Here is an 18,726-nt window from a genome sequence, read left to right as displayed (position 1 = left end):
AAAAGAGGTTTAATCTCCACATATGGAAAGGCTTCTCCATAGTAAGAGCTGTGAAAATGTGGAATATACTCCCTCCAGAACTAGTTCTGCCCAGCTCAGAAGATTGTTAAAAAAAAAGAGCTAAATGTATTCCTAAATACACAAACTATAAGTGCATATTACCCATAGGTAATAACACCAGAGATTGTTGATCCAGGGAATATCTGATTGCCTTCTGGGGGACCAGGAAAAAAATGTATCTTTCACCCGCTGGAGCGAATTGCACCATGCTTTATAGGGGTGATTTTTTTGATTCCTCTGGATCAAATTTGAGTATAGAATTGTGTAATATGGAGGTTTCCTATCTTCTATTCTATATATTTGTTTTATATATATATATTGGTTAAACTAGACCACAGGTGTCAAACACCGCGCATTCGGCCAAGGCTAGGCAGTTCCTAAATATCTTGCAGGACAATTTCATGGGTCAGATGGTGAATGCACCGACAAGAAACAATGCGGTACTTGACCTACTGATTACCAACAATACAGACCTGCTCACGGATACAGAAATACGGGAGAACTTAGGAAACAGTGACCATAGGTCAATAAGTTTCAGTATTAATTATAGTAATAGGAAGCAGAGGGGTAATTTAAGGACGCTGAATTTCAAAAGAGCCAATTTCCCAAAACTGCGCTCGCTGCTAGAAAATATCAATTGGGATAGAACCCTGGGAACAAAGAAAACGGAGGACAAATGGGAGTGCTTCAAGAGCATACTTAACAAGGGGATTGACCAGTGCATTCCAAAGGGAAATAAATTTAAAAGAGCAAAATTAAACCCTGGGTGGCTAAACTCCAACATAAAAATGCATATTAGTGCTAAAGGAAAGGCTTTCAAAAAATACAAGGCTGAGGGGTCATTGGCAGCATTTAAGCATTACAAAGAGTGTAATAAGAAATGTAAAGATGAAATCAGGGCGGCTAAAATAGAACACGAGAGACATATAGCGGAAGAGAGTAAAAAGTACCCCAAGAAGTTCTTTAAGTATATAAACAGTAAGAAAGCGAGGTCAGAACACATTGGCCCCATAAAAGATAACAAAGGAAATATAGCCACTGAGGACAGGGAAAAGGCGGAAGTGTTAAATCATTTCTTCTCTTCAGTCTTCACAAAAGAATCGGGGGGCTACACGAACCCAGCTTGTAAGGCCAATCTAAACAACACACCTCAGGAAGTGCCGCCATGGCTAACAGAAGACAGACTTAGAACTAAACTTGAGAAACTTAACATAAATAAATCACCGGGACCGGATGGCTTGCACCCGAGGGTTCTTAAAGAGCTCAGCCAGGTGATTGCCAGACCATTATTCTTGATCTTTAAGGATAGTTTACAGACAGGTATGGTGCCAGCAGATTGGAAAAAGGCCAACGTAGTACCAATATTTAAAAAGGGGCCGAGGTGTATCCCGGGTAACTATAGACCTGTCAGCCTAACATCTGTAGTCTGCAAGATTTTGGAGGGGATGTTAAGGGACCACATACAAGACTTTAGTAATGAAAACAATATAATTAGTAGTAATCAGCATGGATTTATGAAAAATCGTTCTTGCCAAACCAATCTATTAACCTTCTACGATGAAGTGAGCTGCCATCTAGATAAAGGTAAGCCAGTGGATGTGGTGTATCTGGACTTTGCAAAGGCCTTTGACACCGTTCCCCACAAACGCTTACTGTACAAACTAAGGAAGGTAGGTATGGACCATAAGGTGAGTACCTGGATAGAGAACTGGCTCCAGGGGAGAGTCCAGAGGGTGGTGATTAATGGGGAGTACTCGGATTGGGCGGGGGTGGAAAGTGGGGTCCCCCAGGGTTCTGTCCTGGGGCCAATCCTGTTTAATTTATTCATAAATGATCTAGAGGAGGGGATATCGAGTACAATCTCAGTATTTGCGGACGATACTAAACTAAGCATGCCAATATCTTCTATACAGGATGTGGAAACCTTACAAGCAGACCTAAACAAAATAACGGGGTGGGCAACTACATGGCAGATGAGGTTTAATGTTGATAAATGTAAAGTAATGTACTTGGGGGCCAGAAACCAGAAAGCAAGCTACTCACTAGGGGGGGAACCTCTGGGGGAGTCTAGGATGGAAAAAGACTTGGGGGTACTGGTAGACAACAGGCTTGGCAGTGGCATGCAATGCCAAGCAGCTGCAAGCAAAGCCAACAGAATATTGGGATGTATAAAAAAGGGGATTCACTCCAGAAATAAAGAGATTATTCTCCCGCTCTACAAGACTCTGGTCCGGCCACATCTGGAGTATGCTGTCCAGTTCTGGGCACCGGTCCTCAGGAAGGATGTGCTGGAACTGGAGAAAGTCCAGAGAAGGGCAACAAAAATAATTAGGGGAATGGAGGACATCAGCTATGAGGAAAGACTACAAGCACTGAACCTATTCTCTCTAGAGAAGAGACGTTTGAGGGGGGATATGATATCAATGTACAAATACTGTACTGGCGACCCTAGCATAAGGAACAAACTATTCAGAGTAAGGAAATACAACAAGACACGTGGCCACTCACTAAAACTAGAGGAAAGGCGGTTTAACCTTAAAATGCGTAAGGGGTTCTTCACTGTAAGGGCGGTAAGGATGTGGAATTCTCTTCCACAAGCAGTCGTATCAGAAGGGAGCATTGATAGTTTCAAAAACTATTAGATGGGCACCTTAAAGACCACAACATACAGGGGTATACAATGTACGGTTAAAAGCAAACACACACACATCATAGGTTGAACTGGATGGACTGATGTCTTTTTTCAACCTCACTAACTATGTAACTATGTAAAACACAAGGCCCGCGGGCCGAATGCGGCCCCCCAGGCCATTTCATATGGCCCTCACACCTCTCCTGCAGCTGCGGCACACCCCTCGCCTCTGCCCCCACCTTGTCTCAGTACTAGGCAGCAGAGAGGACAGAACTCTTTTGCCAGATCCTGTGCTTCTCTGTGCTACTGTAGAAAGGCTCGTCTTTGCCCACCAGCCCTTCTCAGCAGTCTGCAGCAGAGAGGAGGGCAGAACTCCTCCTACAGATCCTGAACCTCTCTGTGCAGCCACACCACCTTCTCTCTGCCTCCCCTGGTCTCAGCATTCAGTAGACTCTGTAAGCTGACTCCAGCCCTCCTCTGGTCCTCCTCCAGACCTTGCACATTCTTCTTCCAAGATCCACCCACATCTTCTTCCTGGCAGTAGCACAAGATAAGGGGGTACATAGTGATGTAAGGAAGGGTGGGTGACTCTTGATTTATGATGGTGGGGGGCTCTTGACATCTCATGTAAGGGGACGTGGGGTGCTCTGCACATCTAATCTTACACATACAACTGGCCCTTTGAGGGCAACCATAATGCTGATGCGGCCCACGATGAAACTGAGTTTGACACCCCTAAACTAGACAGACTTATGTTTTTTTTCAGCCTAAGGCTTTGTTCGCACATATAGCCTGCAATGCACGTGATTGTGGCACAGCAGGGGGCTATTTACAGGGTTTAATTGTGCAGTGGGGGGCGTCATAACACCTCACTACCTGTCAAATGCCCTCTGGAAAGCGCTTCAACAAGGATTACTCTTCAGAGGCCACTGCACGCGTGAATGAGCCCTAACTATGTAACTTTAATTCACAGTGAAGCACATGATGCATATGGTAATGCCTAGTACACACAATGAGAAAATCGGACACAAAATACGGCTTTCGGAGCTATCGTCCCATGATCTGATCATTAATTCACAGTTTTCGAGAGCCGAACATGACAAAAATATGCAAAAATATCTGAAGGGACAAGTTTGAAAAATGTTCTTGAACAATAAAAGAACAATTTTTGTGTAATTAGATACAAAAAATCGTGACCAAGACCAGACTTGCTTGGAAATGAAAGAGTACATTACAATACATTACATCACTTCCAAAGTTGTGTTCTGTTGTACGAGAATTTTCGTAACTTCAGTAACCTAATGGTTTTCAATATGAGGCTAGCACTCAGAAAAAAAAAAGACAATCATTCTTATCGTCTGTATGAGGCTTAGGTGTAACCACTTCTACAACGCGGTCCATGTACGTCCTTCCGTGCGGATCGCACACGGCTCGCTCTGTGATCAGCGAGTCCATGAGAAACGATCCTGGCCTCTCACCACGTGATCAGCTGTCAGCCAATGACAGTTGATCACGTGATGTAAACAGCAGCCGTAGATGAGCTTTTTTTTTTTCTCCTCACGGCTGCTGTTAGAGGGACATCGGTCCCACAGAGGAGAGGCTCATCTGTGCCCCAGTGCCCACCAGCGCCACCTACCAGTGCAGGTCAGTGCCACCTATCAGTGCCCACCAGTGCCACCTATCAATGCCCACCAATGCCACATATCAATGCCCACCAGTGCCACATATCAGTGCCGCATCAATGCTGAATCAGTGTCACCTACCAGTGCCACATATCAGTGCCCATAAGTGCCACCTATTAGTGCCCATCAGTGCCCATGAGTGCCACCTATCAGTGCCATCTATCAGTGCCACCTATAAGTGCCCTTTAGTTCTACTTACCAGTGCCCTTCAGTGTCACCCATCAGTGGCACCTTATCAGTGCAGCCTATCAGTGCCGTCATCGGGGCACATCAATGAAGGAGAAAAATTACCTGTTTGCTAAATTTTATAACAAACTATAAAAATAGTTTGTTTTTTTTCCTGTCTTTTTTTGTTTGTTCAGCAAAAATTAAAAACCCTAGTAGTGATTAAATACCACCAAAAGAAAGCTCTATTTGTTTAAAAAAAAAAAAAAATGAAAAACATTTTATTTGGGTACAGTGTTGCATGACTGCGCAATTCTCATTCAAAGTACGACAGCGCTGAAAGCTGTGAATCGGCCTGGGCAGGAAGGGGGTTTAAATGCCCAGTAGGCAAGTGGTTAATATTCACAATTACGTGTAAAGGGGAAGTCAGACCACTAGAGGGCAGCAAACAACAAGGTAGCGGGCCAGAGTTCCAGCGTTATGCAGTTTCTTGATAGCCAGGAAATTACATTGTCATACTTTTTATCGTGTATATATAACAGAGATTTTTGAAATATGAAAGACTGCAGCAACAAGTCACATCCTTTTACTATGTTTTTTTCTGCTGGTAAAAACGTTGGAGCAGGTTTTACATGTTTGCATGGTGTCTGGTATCACTGGTATATGTATACTTTGAATGGACTAAAAGGATGTTTATTATCACAGATGAGCACCGTTTTTCTATATCTATATACAGTGCATCTGGAAAGTATTTACAGTGCTTCACTTTTTCCACATTTTGTTATGTTACAGCCTTATTCCAAAACTGATTCAATTCATTATTTTCCTCAAATATCTACAAACAATACCCCATAATTGTGCTAATGAAAGAAGTTTGTTTAAAACCTTTGCAAATTTATTAAAAATAAAAAATAAAAAAAATCCCATGTACATAAGTATTCACAGCCTTTGCCATGGCACTCAAAACTGAGCTCAGGTGCAGTCTGAACGGTCACCCCATGCATCTCTATGGGGCATCGGATGTCAGCAGAGACATGTCCGCTGACATCCGATCTGATTCGAAAGAGCCCTTAAGATGTTTCTACAATTTGATTGGAGTCCACCTGCGGTAAATTTCCATTGATTGGACACGATTTGGAAAGGCACACACCCATCTATATAAGGTCCCACAGTTAACAGTGCATGTCAGAGCACAAACCAAGCCATAAAGTCCAAGGAATTGTCTGTAGACCTCACGATTGTATCGAGGCACAGATCTGGGGAAGGGTACAGAAACATTTCTGCAGCATTGAGCACAGTGGCCTCGATCATACGTAAATGGAAGAAGTTTGGAACCACCAAGACTATTCGTAGAGCGGGCCGCCTGGTCAAACTGATCAATCGGGGGAGAAGGGCTTTAGTCAGGGAGGTGACCAAGAACCCGATGGTCACTCTGACAGAGCTCTAGCATTTTTCTGTGGAGAGAGGAAAACCTTCAAGAAGAACAACCATCTATACAGCACTCCACCAATCAGGCCTGTATGGTAGAGTGACCAGACAGAAGCCACTCCTCAGTAAAAGGCACATGACAGCCCTCCTGGAGTTTGCCAAAAGGCACCTGAAGGACTCTCAGACCATGAGAAACAAAATTCTCTGGTCTGATGAAACAAAGATTGAACTCTTTGGCCTGAATGGCAAGCGTCATGTATGGAGGAAACCAGGCACCGCTCATCACCTGGCCATTACCATCCCTACAGTGAAGCATGGTGTGTAAAGCATCATGCTGTGGGGATGATTTTCAGCAGCAGGAACTGGAAGACTCGTCAGGATCGAGGGAAAGATGAATGCATCAATGTACAGAGACATCCTTGATGAAAACCTGCTCCAGAGCGCTCTGGACCTCATACTGGGGCGAAGGTTCATCTTCCAACAGGGCAATGACCCTAAGCACACCGCCAAGATAACAAAGGAGTGGCTACGGGACAACTCTGTGAATGTCCTTGAGTGGCCTAGCCAGAGCCCAGACTTGAACCCGATTGAACATTGATATAAAAATGGCTTTGTACTGACGCTTCCCATCAAACCTGATGGAGCTTGAGAAGTCCTGCAAAGAAGGATGGGCGGAACTGCCCAAAAATAGGTGTGCCAAGTTTGTAGTATCATACTCAAAGACTTGAAGCTGTAATTGGTGCCAAAGGTGCTTCAACAAAGTATTGAGCAAAGACTAAATACTTACGTTAATGTGACTTTTTGGTTTTTTATTTTTACATTAACCACTTTACGACCGCTCACTGTGCCTCTACTGCGGCACAGTGGCTCGTTATAGTCCAGCGACGTAGACCTACGTCTCTGGACTCCTCTCCCTGTAGGCGGCGCTCGCGCGCCGCCGGAGGCGCGCTCCCGCTGTTTTCATTCACAGAGGGAGTCGGGCCAGGGGAGGAGCGGCGATCGCCGCCGCTCTTCCCCGATCGTCGGGGAATCTAGTTTGGAGATCCGCCCGCCTGTGTAAACAGAGCGGGCGGATCTCCTAAGTGACAGGGAGTGACAGATCGGAGTGTTCAGCATAGCTGAACATCCGATCTGTCCCTAACTCACTCAGTCACCTCCCCCCCAACACGTCAGTAAGCACCAGGCATACATTAACCCCTCCCTCTCCAATAAAATTAACCCCTTCCCTGCCAGTGTCATTTTTACAGTAACAGTGCATATACATAGCACTGATTACTGCAGTAATGTCACTGGTACCCCCAAAAGTGTCAAAAATGTCAGTCAAGGGTCCGATCTGTCCGCCGCAATGTCGCAGTCCCGCAAAAAAAATCGCAGATCGCCGCCATTACTCGTTAAAAAAAAAACACCAAAAATGACAGCAATAATTTTTCCCTTAGTTAGTAAACGCAATAACTTTTGCGCAAACCAATCAAAATACGCTTATTGTGATTTTTTTTACCAAACATAGGTAGCAGAAAACAAATTGGCCAAAAATTTAAAAAAAAAAATAGATTTTTACATTTTTTGGGGGGGAATTTCATATAAAAAAATGTTAAAAATATTGTTATTTTTTCAAAATAAACGCTCTTTTTTTGTTTATAGCGCAAAAAGTAAAAATTGCACAGGTGATCAAATACCACCAAAAGAAAGCTATGTTTGTGGGAAAAAAAGGACGTAAATTTTGTTTTACGTACGGCATTGCACGACCGCGCAATTGTCAGTTAAATTCGCACAGCGCCGAATAGCAAAAAGTGGCCTGGACGTAAGACAGCAAAATCCTCTGGGGGTAAAGTGGTTAAAGGTGTTAGCAGCAGCTCTGTTTGGTTTCTGTTAATTAGTGTAGTATTGTTGAATAACACTTTATTCACATTTTAGCGGCAGCGAAGGACTTAGCATTTATATATTACTGTATAGGGTGTGACATGTCTCATTAACAATGCCAACAACTCATTTTATGCATAAGTAAAACACAAATTGTTTCTATAATAATACATCACAAATAGAGTGACTAGCTATGAAAGTGACAGTTTCGGTTTCGGCAACCTTACTTGCTCCTGCAATCACTGGACTTCTGCCAGTACTGGGTCATGTGACCAATGCCACTGCATTAGTAAAATGGGGTCTGCCTAAAAGTCTGGGGGTACTGATGTCAGGCAGAGCTGGCCCATCAGTAGTTCCGCCATTGTCCCCAGAGCTCTCACCTCTATAGGCCAACCATGTTAGCCTTATGCTGTTCTTTTTTTTTAAATCCTCTGCAGCCTTATGCAATTTTAAAGTGGTTGTAAACCCTTACATATACTCAGTAAAGTGACTGGCCTCAGGTGATACACAGAGATTAAACAAATCCTCTTATGTAAGCTGTACCTGTGTATCTATAGCCCTCTGTCCCCTACATTCATTCAAAGTGCAGAATTTACACAGGATCTCTCAGCAATGAAAAGCAGGGGGCGAAGAGCTGAAGTTACATCAGTGAGGAGAGCTGATTGGAGGGAAGGGACACACCCCCCTCCACACAGCTCAGAGGAACAGAGCCGAGGCTGTCAATCAGCTAAAGGTCCCTCCCCTGTCACCATTTTTCTCTTGGTGTCAGGAAAACTCATTAGAAGTGACTCATGCTGATAGCAGAGGAAGGAGGCAGTGGACAGAGATGACACTTAGTGCTCTGGATTGAGACACACTATAAAGGAATATGCTTTGTTTATATTTCATACCTGAGGCTTACATCCACTTTAATGTAAGTGGGCAACTTTGGAGAAACTGACTCAGACAAGAAATGGTTGGTAGTTATTTATTGCCACTTATAGACAGCCCATTGTAAACATTTGATGTACTTGTTGACAGGACATTTCACAAGTAGATCTCTTGTGACTTAAAGCTTACTAATAGTGCCTGACATTCAAAATTTGTCACTGTTAATCTTAAGTGATATACCAAAACAGATGATTCACTGTTAGAATCCCTTTCTACTGAAAAATTGGATGAGATCTCAGTAACCACAACATTATACATTTGTTTATCAGTTGCTGTAAAAATTCCATACTACATAGCGTATATATACAAAGCACAATACTACTTAAAGTGTAATTCCACCCCAAGCCTTTCATTTTAGTTTTCAGTAGAGCATAGAAGAGTTAGAACTTCTGTCTGGTTCTTATTGCTTCAGAACAACATACTGTATGTAAGGAGGTGCTGGGAATTAGTGATCGACCGATATCGTTTTTTGTTTTTTTTTTCTATATCGTTTTTTTAATGCCGATACCTATATTTTGGTCATCGGATATCAGTATCGGCCGATATTGGCCAATATTTTCAGACATTTAAAAAAAAAATTGATTGGTCGGCCGAGGGGCTGGATGTAGCCCTTTTGTTGCCTCTATCAGGCCCTTGGGACACTTTTCCTCCCACTGATGCAAGGAACTATTACTTCCACACCAACAATGGGGCATGATTCCTGTCACTGATACCAACAATAGGGTACTCTTTCTACCACTGACCCCAACAAGGGCCACTATTCTTTCCACTGACACCAATGATGGGGCACAATTCTTACCACTGACACCAATGATAAGGCACTATTCCTCCCACTGACATCCGTAATGGAACACTATTCCTCCCACTTGCAACAATGATAGGGAATTCTTTACTCTCATGGACGCCAAGGGATTTTTTACTTCCACTGGTCACAATTCAGGTCCCTCAAGGTCTGAAGAATAGTAAACTGGCCCTTTGTTCAGAAAGTTTGGAAGACCCCTGCTCTAAACCCATCAAAGTTTTATCCTGTATTCAGCCCTGACGAAGGAGTAATTGTGTTTCCCCGAAACAAGTTGGTTGTTTTTATATCCACTTTTGGTTTGGGACTCTTTCTGTATTTCTATGGTTTTTATCACGGTCTGTATCCCAAAAGGGGAGTTCCCTCTCACTTTCTGCCCAGAGGTGACAAAGTTGTCACTGAGATTAAAAAAAGAGGGCAAATTTCCAGCAGGGCCTGAAATCACAATAGAAGACTGACAAAATGTTTACCCTTCTCAACATGTTTTGTTAATGCTTAGTGCCTTTTGTAGAGATTTTCGCTAAGTTCCTGTCCTGGTGACAATGTTGGCTTCGGGACAGAAGGTGAGGCTAAATCCCCACAAAGTGGGCACAGAAAGCTCTAAATAATTGTTTTAAAAAAAAAATTCTTTAAAAAAACAAAAAAAAACAAAGGACCTTACTAAAAACACAGCTATTCTGGGACCCCTATAATTGTAAAATTATTTATCCAAACATAGATAAAATAAAGGCAAATAACTAGGTTAAAAGTGCATAAATATTTTAGACAGTTATGTCAAGTTACTAAGACTAAAACAAGGAGGCAACAGTCTTTGTAAGAGAATCAGTGATGAAGTTGGCTTCACGGTGATGTATAGAGGACCAGAGGTCTCTGTAACAATTATCCTGGGGCCCGGGTCTGAGGTTACTTTCTGCTCCGTTCTTTCCAAGCTTTGTAGACGTAAGTTATATTCTTGAAGAAAAACATTCATAAGAGGCTCCAAACTTTTATCTCATCTCCTATGGCAGGATCCAAGAAACATTTTCCAGAGCTAAAGACAAATGAATTCAGAAGCTGACGAGGCCTGTTCCAGCTCAGAGGAGAAAGTCTAGCCTTAAATCGAATCTTTTCATGTAAGGTTTTTCCTGATGTTCCATATTTGGGATGGAGAGGAAATTAGGAAGTTGGATTGTTGGCTGTACCTTTCCTGCTAGAAGATTGTTTTAATTGTCAGCCCTCGTTCTGTAGGCCAAGACAAACACAACCTGAGATATATTCTTCATGAACTTTTGTTCTCCCACAGCTTGGAAGAGATCCATCTATACCCATTGCTTCTTCAAGTTCAATGGTGGGGCCCCATAGGCAAGCAAGTGACAAGGGACAGTTCACAGCCTGGTCAACGCACAATAAGGATCCTGAGTTTGGCCCTTGAGATTGTTAGTCTTTAGCTGATACTTTCATATTTTTGGAATTCTAAAAAGGTAAACATTATATACTTGCTTGTCTGTTGCATTATCCTTCATGTTCTGCTAAGATTCCACAAATGTTTATCGGAAATATAAGAACAGCATAAGTAGCCCAAATGCCAAGGTAAGGACTATAAAGAAGACGGCGGCGATCCATATATCATAACTCTGCGTTCTCACGCTAGCAGGAGCTTCAGAAGGGATCATGTTAGTCAGGTTCAGCATGTACCCCAGTGTCCAGCCAATGTCTGTGTCTGCAGCCTGTAGGAGAAGACAGTAAACATGATTATGTACTGTATCTGTCCTGCAGTTTACCAGTTTTCTACTCTTTGTCTTCCTACCAGAACTCTAGGCTTGGATTTGTGTAAAGACCATGTAGGCCAGAATCATCAGTACACAAGCATTTCCTTATTGTTCTAGACTGGTGATGGATGGGTACAGGGGAGGGCTGGGAAACTTTTATCCTGGGAAGTAAACAAAACCAACTGGCTCTTTCAAGGTAGGGACGATTTCCCGTGCACTAAAGAAAGTGCACCACAGAGAATGGTGACCATTGCAGAAGATGGTTGTTGTCTTAAAAGAGAAGTATGGAAACGTAAAATTACAAAATAACATACTCACCTAGGTGGATGCAGCATCGGTCCAATGCTGCATCTCTCCCCCACCGCCTTTAAAACCAAGAACTGAGTGATCAAGGACCGCTGATCGCTCAGTTCTCGGTCTTTGGTGAGCAGAGAGCCAGTGATTGTCAGGCTGGCTCAGGCTCTTAGCGGCATGTTGAAAGGCCAAGCCAGCTGCCGGTCCAGGCATCTGTGTGTATCCCGACATCAAAGTCGTGTGAATATGGTTTTTGTTTGGGAAAAATCATACATCTTTTAATGAACACATTCTAGGTACAAAATAAACCTGTTTAACTACTTTCCATCCGCTCACAGTAGTTTTACTGCAGGCGAGCGGCACGGGCATGCCGGACAATGTACCTGTACATTGCTGCCTGTTTTACTGCATGTGCGTGCCCCCTGCTGACCCATACTGTGATTGGACATTTGATCCCAAATACCTAGGAAAGGTGGTTCTGTAACAACTGTGAAAAGTCAAAAAGGAATGAGCACAACACCTGTTTCATGAAGCTGATGGAATTCCAGTTGTTATCTTTGAACTTGTAAGCATCCAGCAGTAGAGTGAGGATGTAGTTTGCGTTGGCGCAGTAATCCCTCAAACGATCCGTCCTCTCCTTCGGGAAACTTGCCTGAAGCTGAATATAATAAGCACAGATACATTTACATGTGCATGTAAATAGAAAAAAAAATTAATTCTGCTGCAACTCTAGACAAAACCTTTTCCTTTTAGTTGTGCGCAGAGCTAAGGGTTAGAACCTCTGTCAGATCTTTACTGCCTGTGTGCCCATTGAGGAGATTTAAACGTCCTTCCTGTCACCGGGCTAGGTAGTGATCCTTATAGGGATGAATATTGGAGGTGAGAGGCAGTGTTTTCCTTGGTGGATGGGCTTCCTTCCATCACACACTACTGAATGTCATTTGGAGTCACAAGATGCCTTATCTCTAATATATATGGATTATTTTAGCTGTTGATTATTTTTTATCACCCTTTGCTCACTGGGTGTATTTATATATTTCATTATTTATATTCTTTGGATTTGTCACATGAGATTGATTACTCACTTATTGATTATGCCCTGCACGGTTTTATTAATTGGTGATAAAATATGTATCTGATAAAGACAGACACACCAAGCGAAGCATATTTGTTTAGCAGAGACTAGTGGCTAAGATATAGAACCTCTGTCATGTTTCTATTGTTCTTTGTGCCTTCTTATACTGGAGACACCCGTGAAAAAGGGAAAAAACAAGCGCTCTGAACAAAAGACTCTCAGGGGTGAGTATAAAAATGGTATGAATAAAAAATGGGTTCTAGACAGGGCTAAAAAACTTACATAACCGTAAGTGGATAAAAAGGGACACTTTCTAGTCCATGATATGGATATAGAGGTCCAAAGAAGAGTCACAATGTTGATAGGAGATATTGCATTAAAATGCTCAAAGGGCTAGCTCCGAAAACACAGAGAAGACAGTCCTGTGGATACGAATAAAGACAAAACCGCAGAGCGCCTCTAAGTGCAGTATTTAATGTAACAATAAAATGACAATAAGTAGTAACTCACACATAAGTATGAAGTAGTAGGCATAGATGGCTCCGGTGATCCGGGAAAGATGGAAAGAGTCCAAAAGAGTCCCGAGGAGTGGAGTGTATCCAGCCGATACGGTGGAACCGGTAGCCGGAAAAAAGCCGGTCGAAGATTCTTCCTCCTTTTGGGTTCGGCTGATGTCCGGGGACCAGATTGGAACGCAGCATACGCGGCGTGACGTCACCGGAGCTAGTGGTGACACGACGCGTTTCAGAGCGTGTGCAAAGCTCACTCTGGGCATGCGCACTCTTTTTTCAAGTGTAGGTAAGTTGAATACAGAGAAAATGCCCCTCTCGCTATTTAGTAGGCCTTTTCTCTGTATTCAACTTACCTACACTTGAAAAAAGAGCGCCAGAGTGAGCTTTGCGCACGCTCTGAAACGCGTCGTGTCACCACTATCTCCGGTGACGTCACGCAGCGTACGCTGTGTTCCAATCTGGTCCCCGGGCATCAGCCGAACCCGGAAGGAGGAAGAATCTTCGGGTTGGCTTCTTTCCGCCTACCGGTTCCACCATATCGGCTGGATACACTCTACTCCTCTGGACTCTTTTGGACTTTTTCCATCCTTCCTGGATCACCGGAGCCATCTATGCCTACTACTTCATACTTATGTGTGAGTTACTACTTATTGTCATTTTATTGTTACATTAAATACTGCACTTAGAGGTGCTCTGCGGTTTTGTCTTTATACTGGAGACACCCATCCTACTTTATTATTTGTTCAGTTTGGATGCCATTGGAACAGGAAGTAAAGGGAAATCTTCACAATAAACTACAAAAAAAATACAGAAGTATGTACTCTTCTTTTTTTTTTACTGGAATTGGGCTTTAAACAACAGCTCTTGAAGTGGAACTCCAACCTAAAAATTGATATAGCTTTAGATAAGTTGTGAATGGGAAGAACCTCTTTACTGCTGCTTGTGCCACCACTGGGAAGATTTCTTCTTACTTCCTTTACCAGTGACACACTGACACAGGAAGTGGGGGGGGGGGGCATATGGTAATAAAGACCTTTTTTTTTTTACAGATTAGGGAAGAAATAGAACCTCTGTTGGGTTTTCATCTCTGTCCGTGTCTCCACTGGGGACATTCTCTCCTGATTTTCTGTCTCCATGGACAAACAGAAGAATAGAGAAATCTACCTACAGCGGACGCAGCGAAGCTGTACCCTTGGCTACTCTATCCAAAACAATAGATATTTGGCTAAACCAATACACCCCATCTACCATAAGGTCCCAGAGCCAGTGCGCATACCCACCTCAGTCCAGTCTCGTGCACAGAATGTTTGGATTGTGCTCCTCACTGTTGGTAGATCCTGTCCAGATGTCAAGTTCAAAAAGTCAAATGTATAAAAGAAAGCTGAGAATGCCTAGTAAGAAAATAAAAGAGAAAGTTCTGAATCACATAACACAGGACACTTCCTGGGGGGGATTTTATTTATGTCTTCTGCACAGGTAAAGACCAATTTTATTGAATTGACTTACAAAAAAATTCCCAACAACAGGAGGCTGATAAATTCCCTCGAAAGAACAGAATTCCTTGCCGGTACAGCTGTTGAAGTCATAGATGGCTTTTAGCAAAGCTTGGCACTGTGCGGAGTTCCCAGTACCGGTGATGGCGATATCATGCACTAGAGGAGATGACGGGGCGGAGTGAACAGTACATGGGCTGTTATAGAGAGACGCTTGGGCGATTGTAGATTTGTATCCTGCAGGGTAGCAGGGAACGCTTATAGGCTGATTCGGATCTTTTCCCTGCAAATAAAAGAAAAATGAATGTTACTTGAATTATAATAGGAACACAAGGGAAGACCGTGGACAATTTTGTGAACTGAATTAACTTTGATTTGTCATTGATTTGCTACCTCTCCCCATCTTGGCTATTATTATAATTTACTGTATATATATTAAAAAAATGGGATGTGTGGTCAGGGTGTGATTATGCTCATGTGGTAGGTGCTTTTCCAATGAGTTGGTGACTTTACAAACTGTACTTTAGGACATGGCAGCCCGCATTTAATGAACAAAAGGGAAAGTTTACACATCAGTTGCCCACAAAGGGGTTTCCACCTTCAACATCAACAGTCAACTGAAAATGCCTACCCACGCTGCTCTTCTTACCAATGCCTCTGACTGTATTGTCCAGATCTTCTGGTTCACTTTGCTCACTTAGCCTTTAGGCGCAGTGCCCTGCTGCACAGCCTACTCCTGACCTTTAGATAGGGGTTCTCCTGACATCTCTATAGGAGCCCACTTGGCTTATGGAACAAGACCTCCAGTCTCTTAGCTGGGTGACACCACCTACAACTCCTGCTGATGTATATAACGAACCTCCACGCCTGTGTACTCACACAGGTTGTCCACATCCAGTAAAATACGGACACAGGATTGAAGGTTTCGTCCCACCCAAGACACTTTGGAATCTTCATGCTGCAGGCCCCAATCCAGGTTTACAGAATCTAGAGAAAGCCAAAAACACAGCTTTCTCTGCTCACAATAGTCTGGAACATCGTATTAGGCCTTAATGCAAATCCTGTGTCATTTTCTCCTACATTTTCACAGTGGCAGGGCTTTGCACTGTCACAGATGGTTTAGTCAAATGTTCTCAATGGGAAAAACAGACAAAAAAAAAAAATGGATAGAGGTTTTTTCTTAACCCTTTTCCTACTCTGTGTAAAACAAAAGAAAATGCTTTGGTTGGAGTTGGGTTTTAAGCAGAATTTTAGTGAATATCTTAAGTTTTTTAAAGCTGAATACCACATATGGCAATTTTTACATAAAAATAGAGAAATTGCTGGGTGTCCAGGAGTCATACCTCATCCACATCCCTGGAAAATCAAATATTTGTACGAACAGGACAATAAGATTGTCAAAATGAGAGGTGCTAAATAGGCAAATAGTTTTAAAAAAGTAACAAATTTTTATTTTGACATTTGTATAACACACCATACAATATCCATGCGACTATGGTACAAATGCAGTAACTTCAGCTCTACATGTTTCCCCAGACTATGGCTTCTTCAGGAGACTTTAATAGGCACTGTACACATAATCACTAAATAGTACACAAAATATAAATATGATAAAATCAATAAAGTGGACCGGATTTCAGGAGGGTGTCTCAGGGATATATCAGTGAAACCACAGGGGAGAATACAGGATCCAAGGTTAAGCAATATATCTAAATAAGATGGGACAATGCCAAAGGAGCATAATCACATTCATGAGGGTTGACTATAATTTAGTTCCTCAAACACCCAGTAGTAGATCCCAATAGACTACTTAAAAGCAGGGAATCTCATATATTGGCTCCATGTCAGATGAAAGGTGTCCACTCTCTCCCAAGGCCAGCCACCCACTGGCAGCGGTTGCGAGGGTCCCTTATACCTCCCCCCAAAACACATCCTCCGGCGGGACGCCTCTCCTGGCGTTTTACTGATATCCGGTCCACTTTATTGATTTTATCATATTCATATTTGGTGTACTATTCAGTGATTGTGTGCAGTACCTAATAAAATGTAGAGCCTAAGTTACTGCATTTGTACCATAGTTGCATGGATATTGTATTATGTTTTATACCAAATGTTGGTTTTTATAAACAAAATGTCAACATTTAGTTACTTTTATAAAACTATTTGTCTGTTTGGCACCATTAAAATCCCATTTTCCTGTTCTTACAAATATGCAATTTTTACATAGTTACATAGGTCCAGCTTGGTCCAAAGTAAGTATGTATATGTCCTGCTTGTGGGATGCCCATGGAAGCTGAAAATCACTTTAGTATGCACTATTACTCCAATGATCACCACTGGCTTCTAGGTCCCTTGCTGAGCAGCTGCCCTGCTGTTCACTGGACACAGGGGGTCGCTGTTCCTGGGGGAGGAAGACCTTTCATTCACATGCCCATCCTCCAATCATGGAGGATCCAGATTGGGCTTAAATTTTGCTTTGGAAAGTGACAGGTGAACTTTAGGCCACCTGTAGGAGGCTCTGGGCATTGAAAGCATTAAGGCAGGGGTCTTCAAACTATGGCCCTCCAGTTGTTCAAGAACTACAATTCCCATCATGCCTTGTCATGTCTGTGAATGTCAGAGTTTTACAATGCCTCATGGGATGTGTAGTTCCGCAACAGCTAGAGGGCCGTAGTTTGAGGATCCCTGCATTAAGGCATCCCAATTTTCCATCCCAATTCAAATTTTTTTTTTCTTCTTTATAAATCTGTCATTTCCTTGTCACACGCATGCTTCTTGACACTCCAAAGACAAAGACTATGAGATTCCTTTACATAGCTTAGCGTGTTTTGTTACCTGGCCTTGCATGGTTGCTCACCTCCACTGCTTTGACCAACATCTGTTTCAGGGCTTGGTTCTGCCCATAGCACAGGAAGCTGTGTGTGTAGATACTGTAGGGGAAACCATAAAGTTTAAAGTCTGCCCTCTGCCCTGGGTCTGTGATTTCCACCTTTGGAATGAAGCTGATTTGTGTGGAAGCTCCTCCGAGGTCCAGAGCGCCGTAAATCTTAGAGGACACTGGGCGAACCCAACGACCGCTGAAGGAATACTGTAGAAAGACATTGTTATATAATACACTGAGAAGTACATATAGGACTGTACACTTTATTACAGTCAAATAATGTGTATGCACAAAAATCACCTACAGAACAAGACTGATCGCAACATGGACAGAACGAAGATATTAGTAAACCACACATTATCAATATATTTCAACTGAAAATTATTATTTCATCTGTTAGAAAACTCCACCGCACACAATGCAATTTTCACAAGTTTAGATTGAAAAGAAAATTAACATGTTGACCCCACTATTACATTAGGTATAGGAAATGCAAGGTGTCATATTCCATCATTCAAACTTCATTTTAAAGTTTAATTAAGTTCTGTCATTAAGGCATGACTAATACCTAAGACGATGGTAATAAACTCTGGTTCCATAAAGTGTATATAAAACTTAAATTATTCCACACTATGTTTGGCATCATGCCTTGCTGTAAAGAGTTTTCCTAAAGCAGTATTAAACTAAAAAGCAAACATTTATTATATTGCAGCATACCAATTTGTGTTGTTTTTTTTTTTAACAGAACAAGCTGTCCTGCAGATGTGGCAATTGGAGAGTTGAGGCAAACCATTTAAAACTCACAGGACTGCTTACAATCATCAACTTTTATTTATCTATTTTTTTTAAATTATTTGTTTATTAATTCATTAAAATTATTTAATTTATGTAAAACCTTTATCCCCAAAGGAACAAAAAATATTTCCTGTAACTGCCTGAAAAATGTGAGCTGGAGTTTGGTTTCAATGTATTAGTGCATCTAAAATCTGCTAGTACATCGAACACTCCCCTCCCCCAAGACTAACAATACTACCGTCCAAAGTTGCCCCTAGACTCCTTCATCCAGCGTGGGGGGCACTTTAATACAGGAGGTGTGTTACTGGCCAGATTACCAGGTGAAAACAGAGGGTAAAAAGCTAAAAATAAAACGAATGCAGCCACCACATG

The 18,726-nt window shown here is 42.4% G+C and overlaps 1 protein-coding gene across 1 annotated transcript in view; it reads right to left on the bottom strand.

Moving 5' to 3' along the window:
* Positions 1–10,872: 10,872 nt before the first annotated feature.
* Positions 10,873–18,726, bottom strand: part of LOC309560765 (ectonucleoside triphosphate diphosphohydrolase 8-like) — a 130,156-nt gene continuing 122,302 nt past the window's right edge. Inside the window, exons 6-10 of the mRNA XM_082264418.1 lie at positions 17,536–17,766; positions 14,692–14,961; positions 14,466–14,576; positions 12,119–12,256; positions 10,873–11,262 (exon numbers count right to left, since the gene is read on the bottom strand). Of these exons, the coding sequence (XP_082120544.1) occupies positions 11,083–11,262; positions 12,119–12,256; positions 14,466–14,576; positions 14,692–14,961; positions 17,536–17,766 (930 nt within the window). The 3' untranslated portion in view covers positions 10,873–11,082. The remainder of the gene's footprint in view (positions 11,263–12,118; positions 12,257–14,465; positions 14,577–14,691; positions 14,962–17,535; positions 17,767–18,726) is intronic.

This window comes from Pelophylax lessonae (genome assembly GCF_965119305.1).
Source record: "Pelophylax lessonae genome assembly, chromosome: 7".
NCBI classification, from domain to species: domain Eukaryota; kingdom Metazoa; phylum Chordata; class Amphibia; order Anura; family Ranidae; genus Pelophylax; species Pelophylax lessonae.
This window is presented reverse-complemented; position numbering and strand designations above follow the sequence as displayed.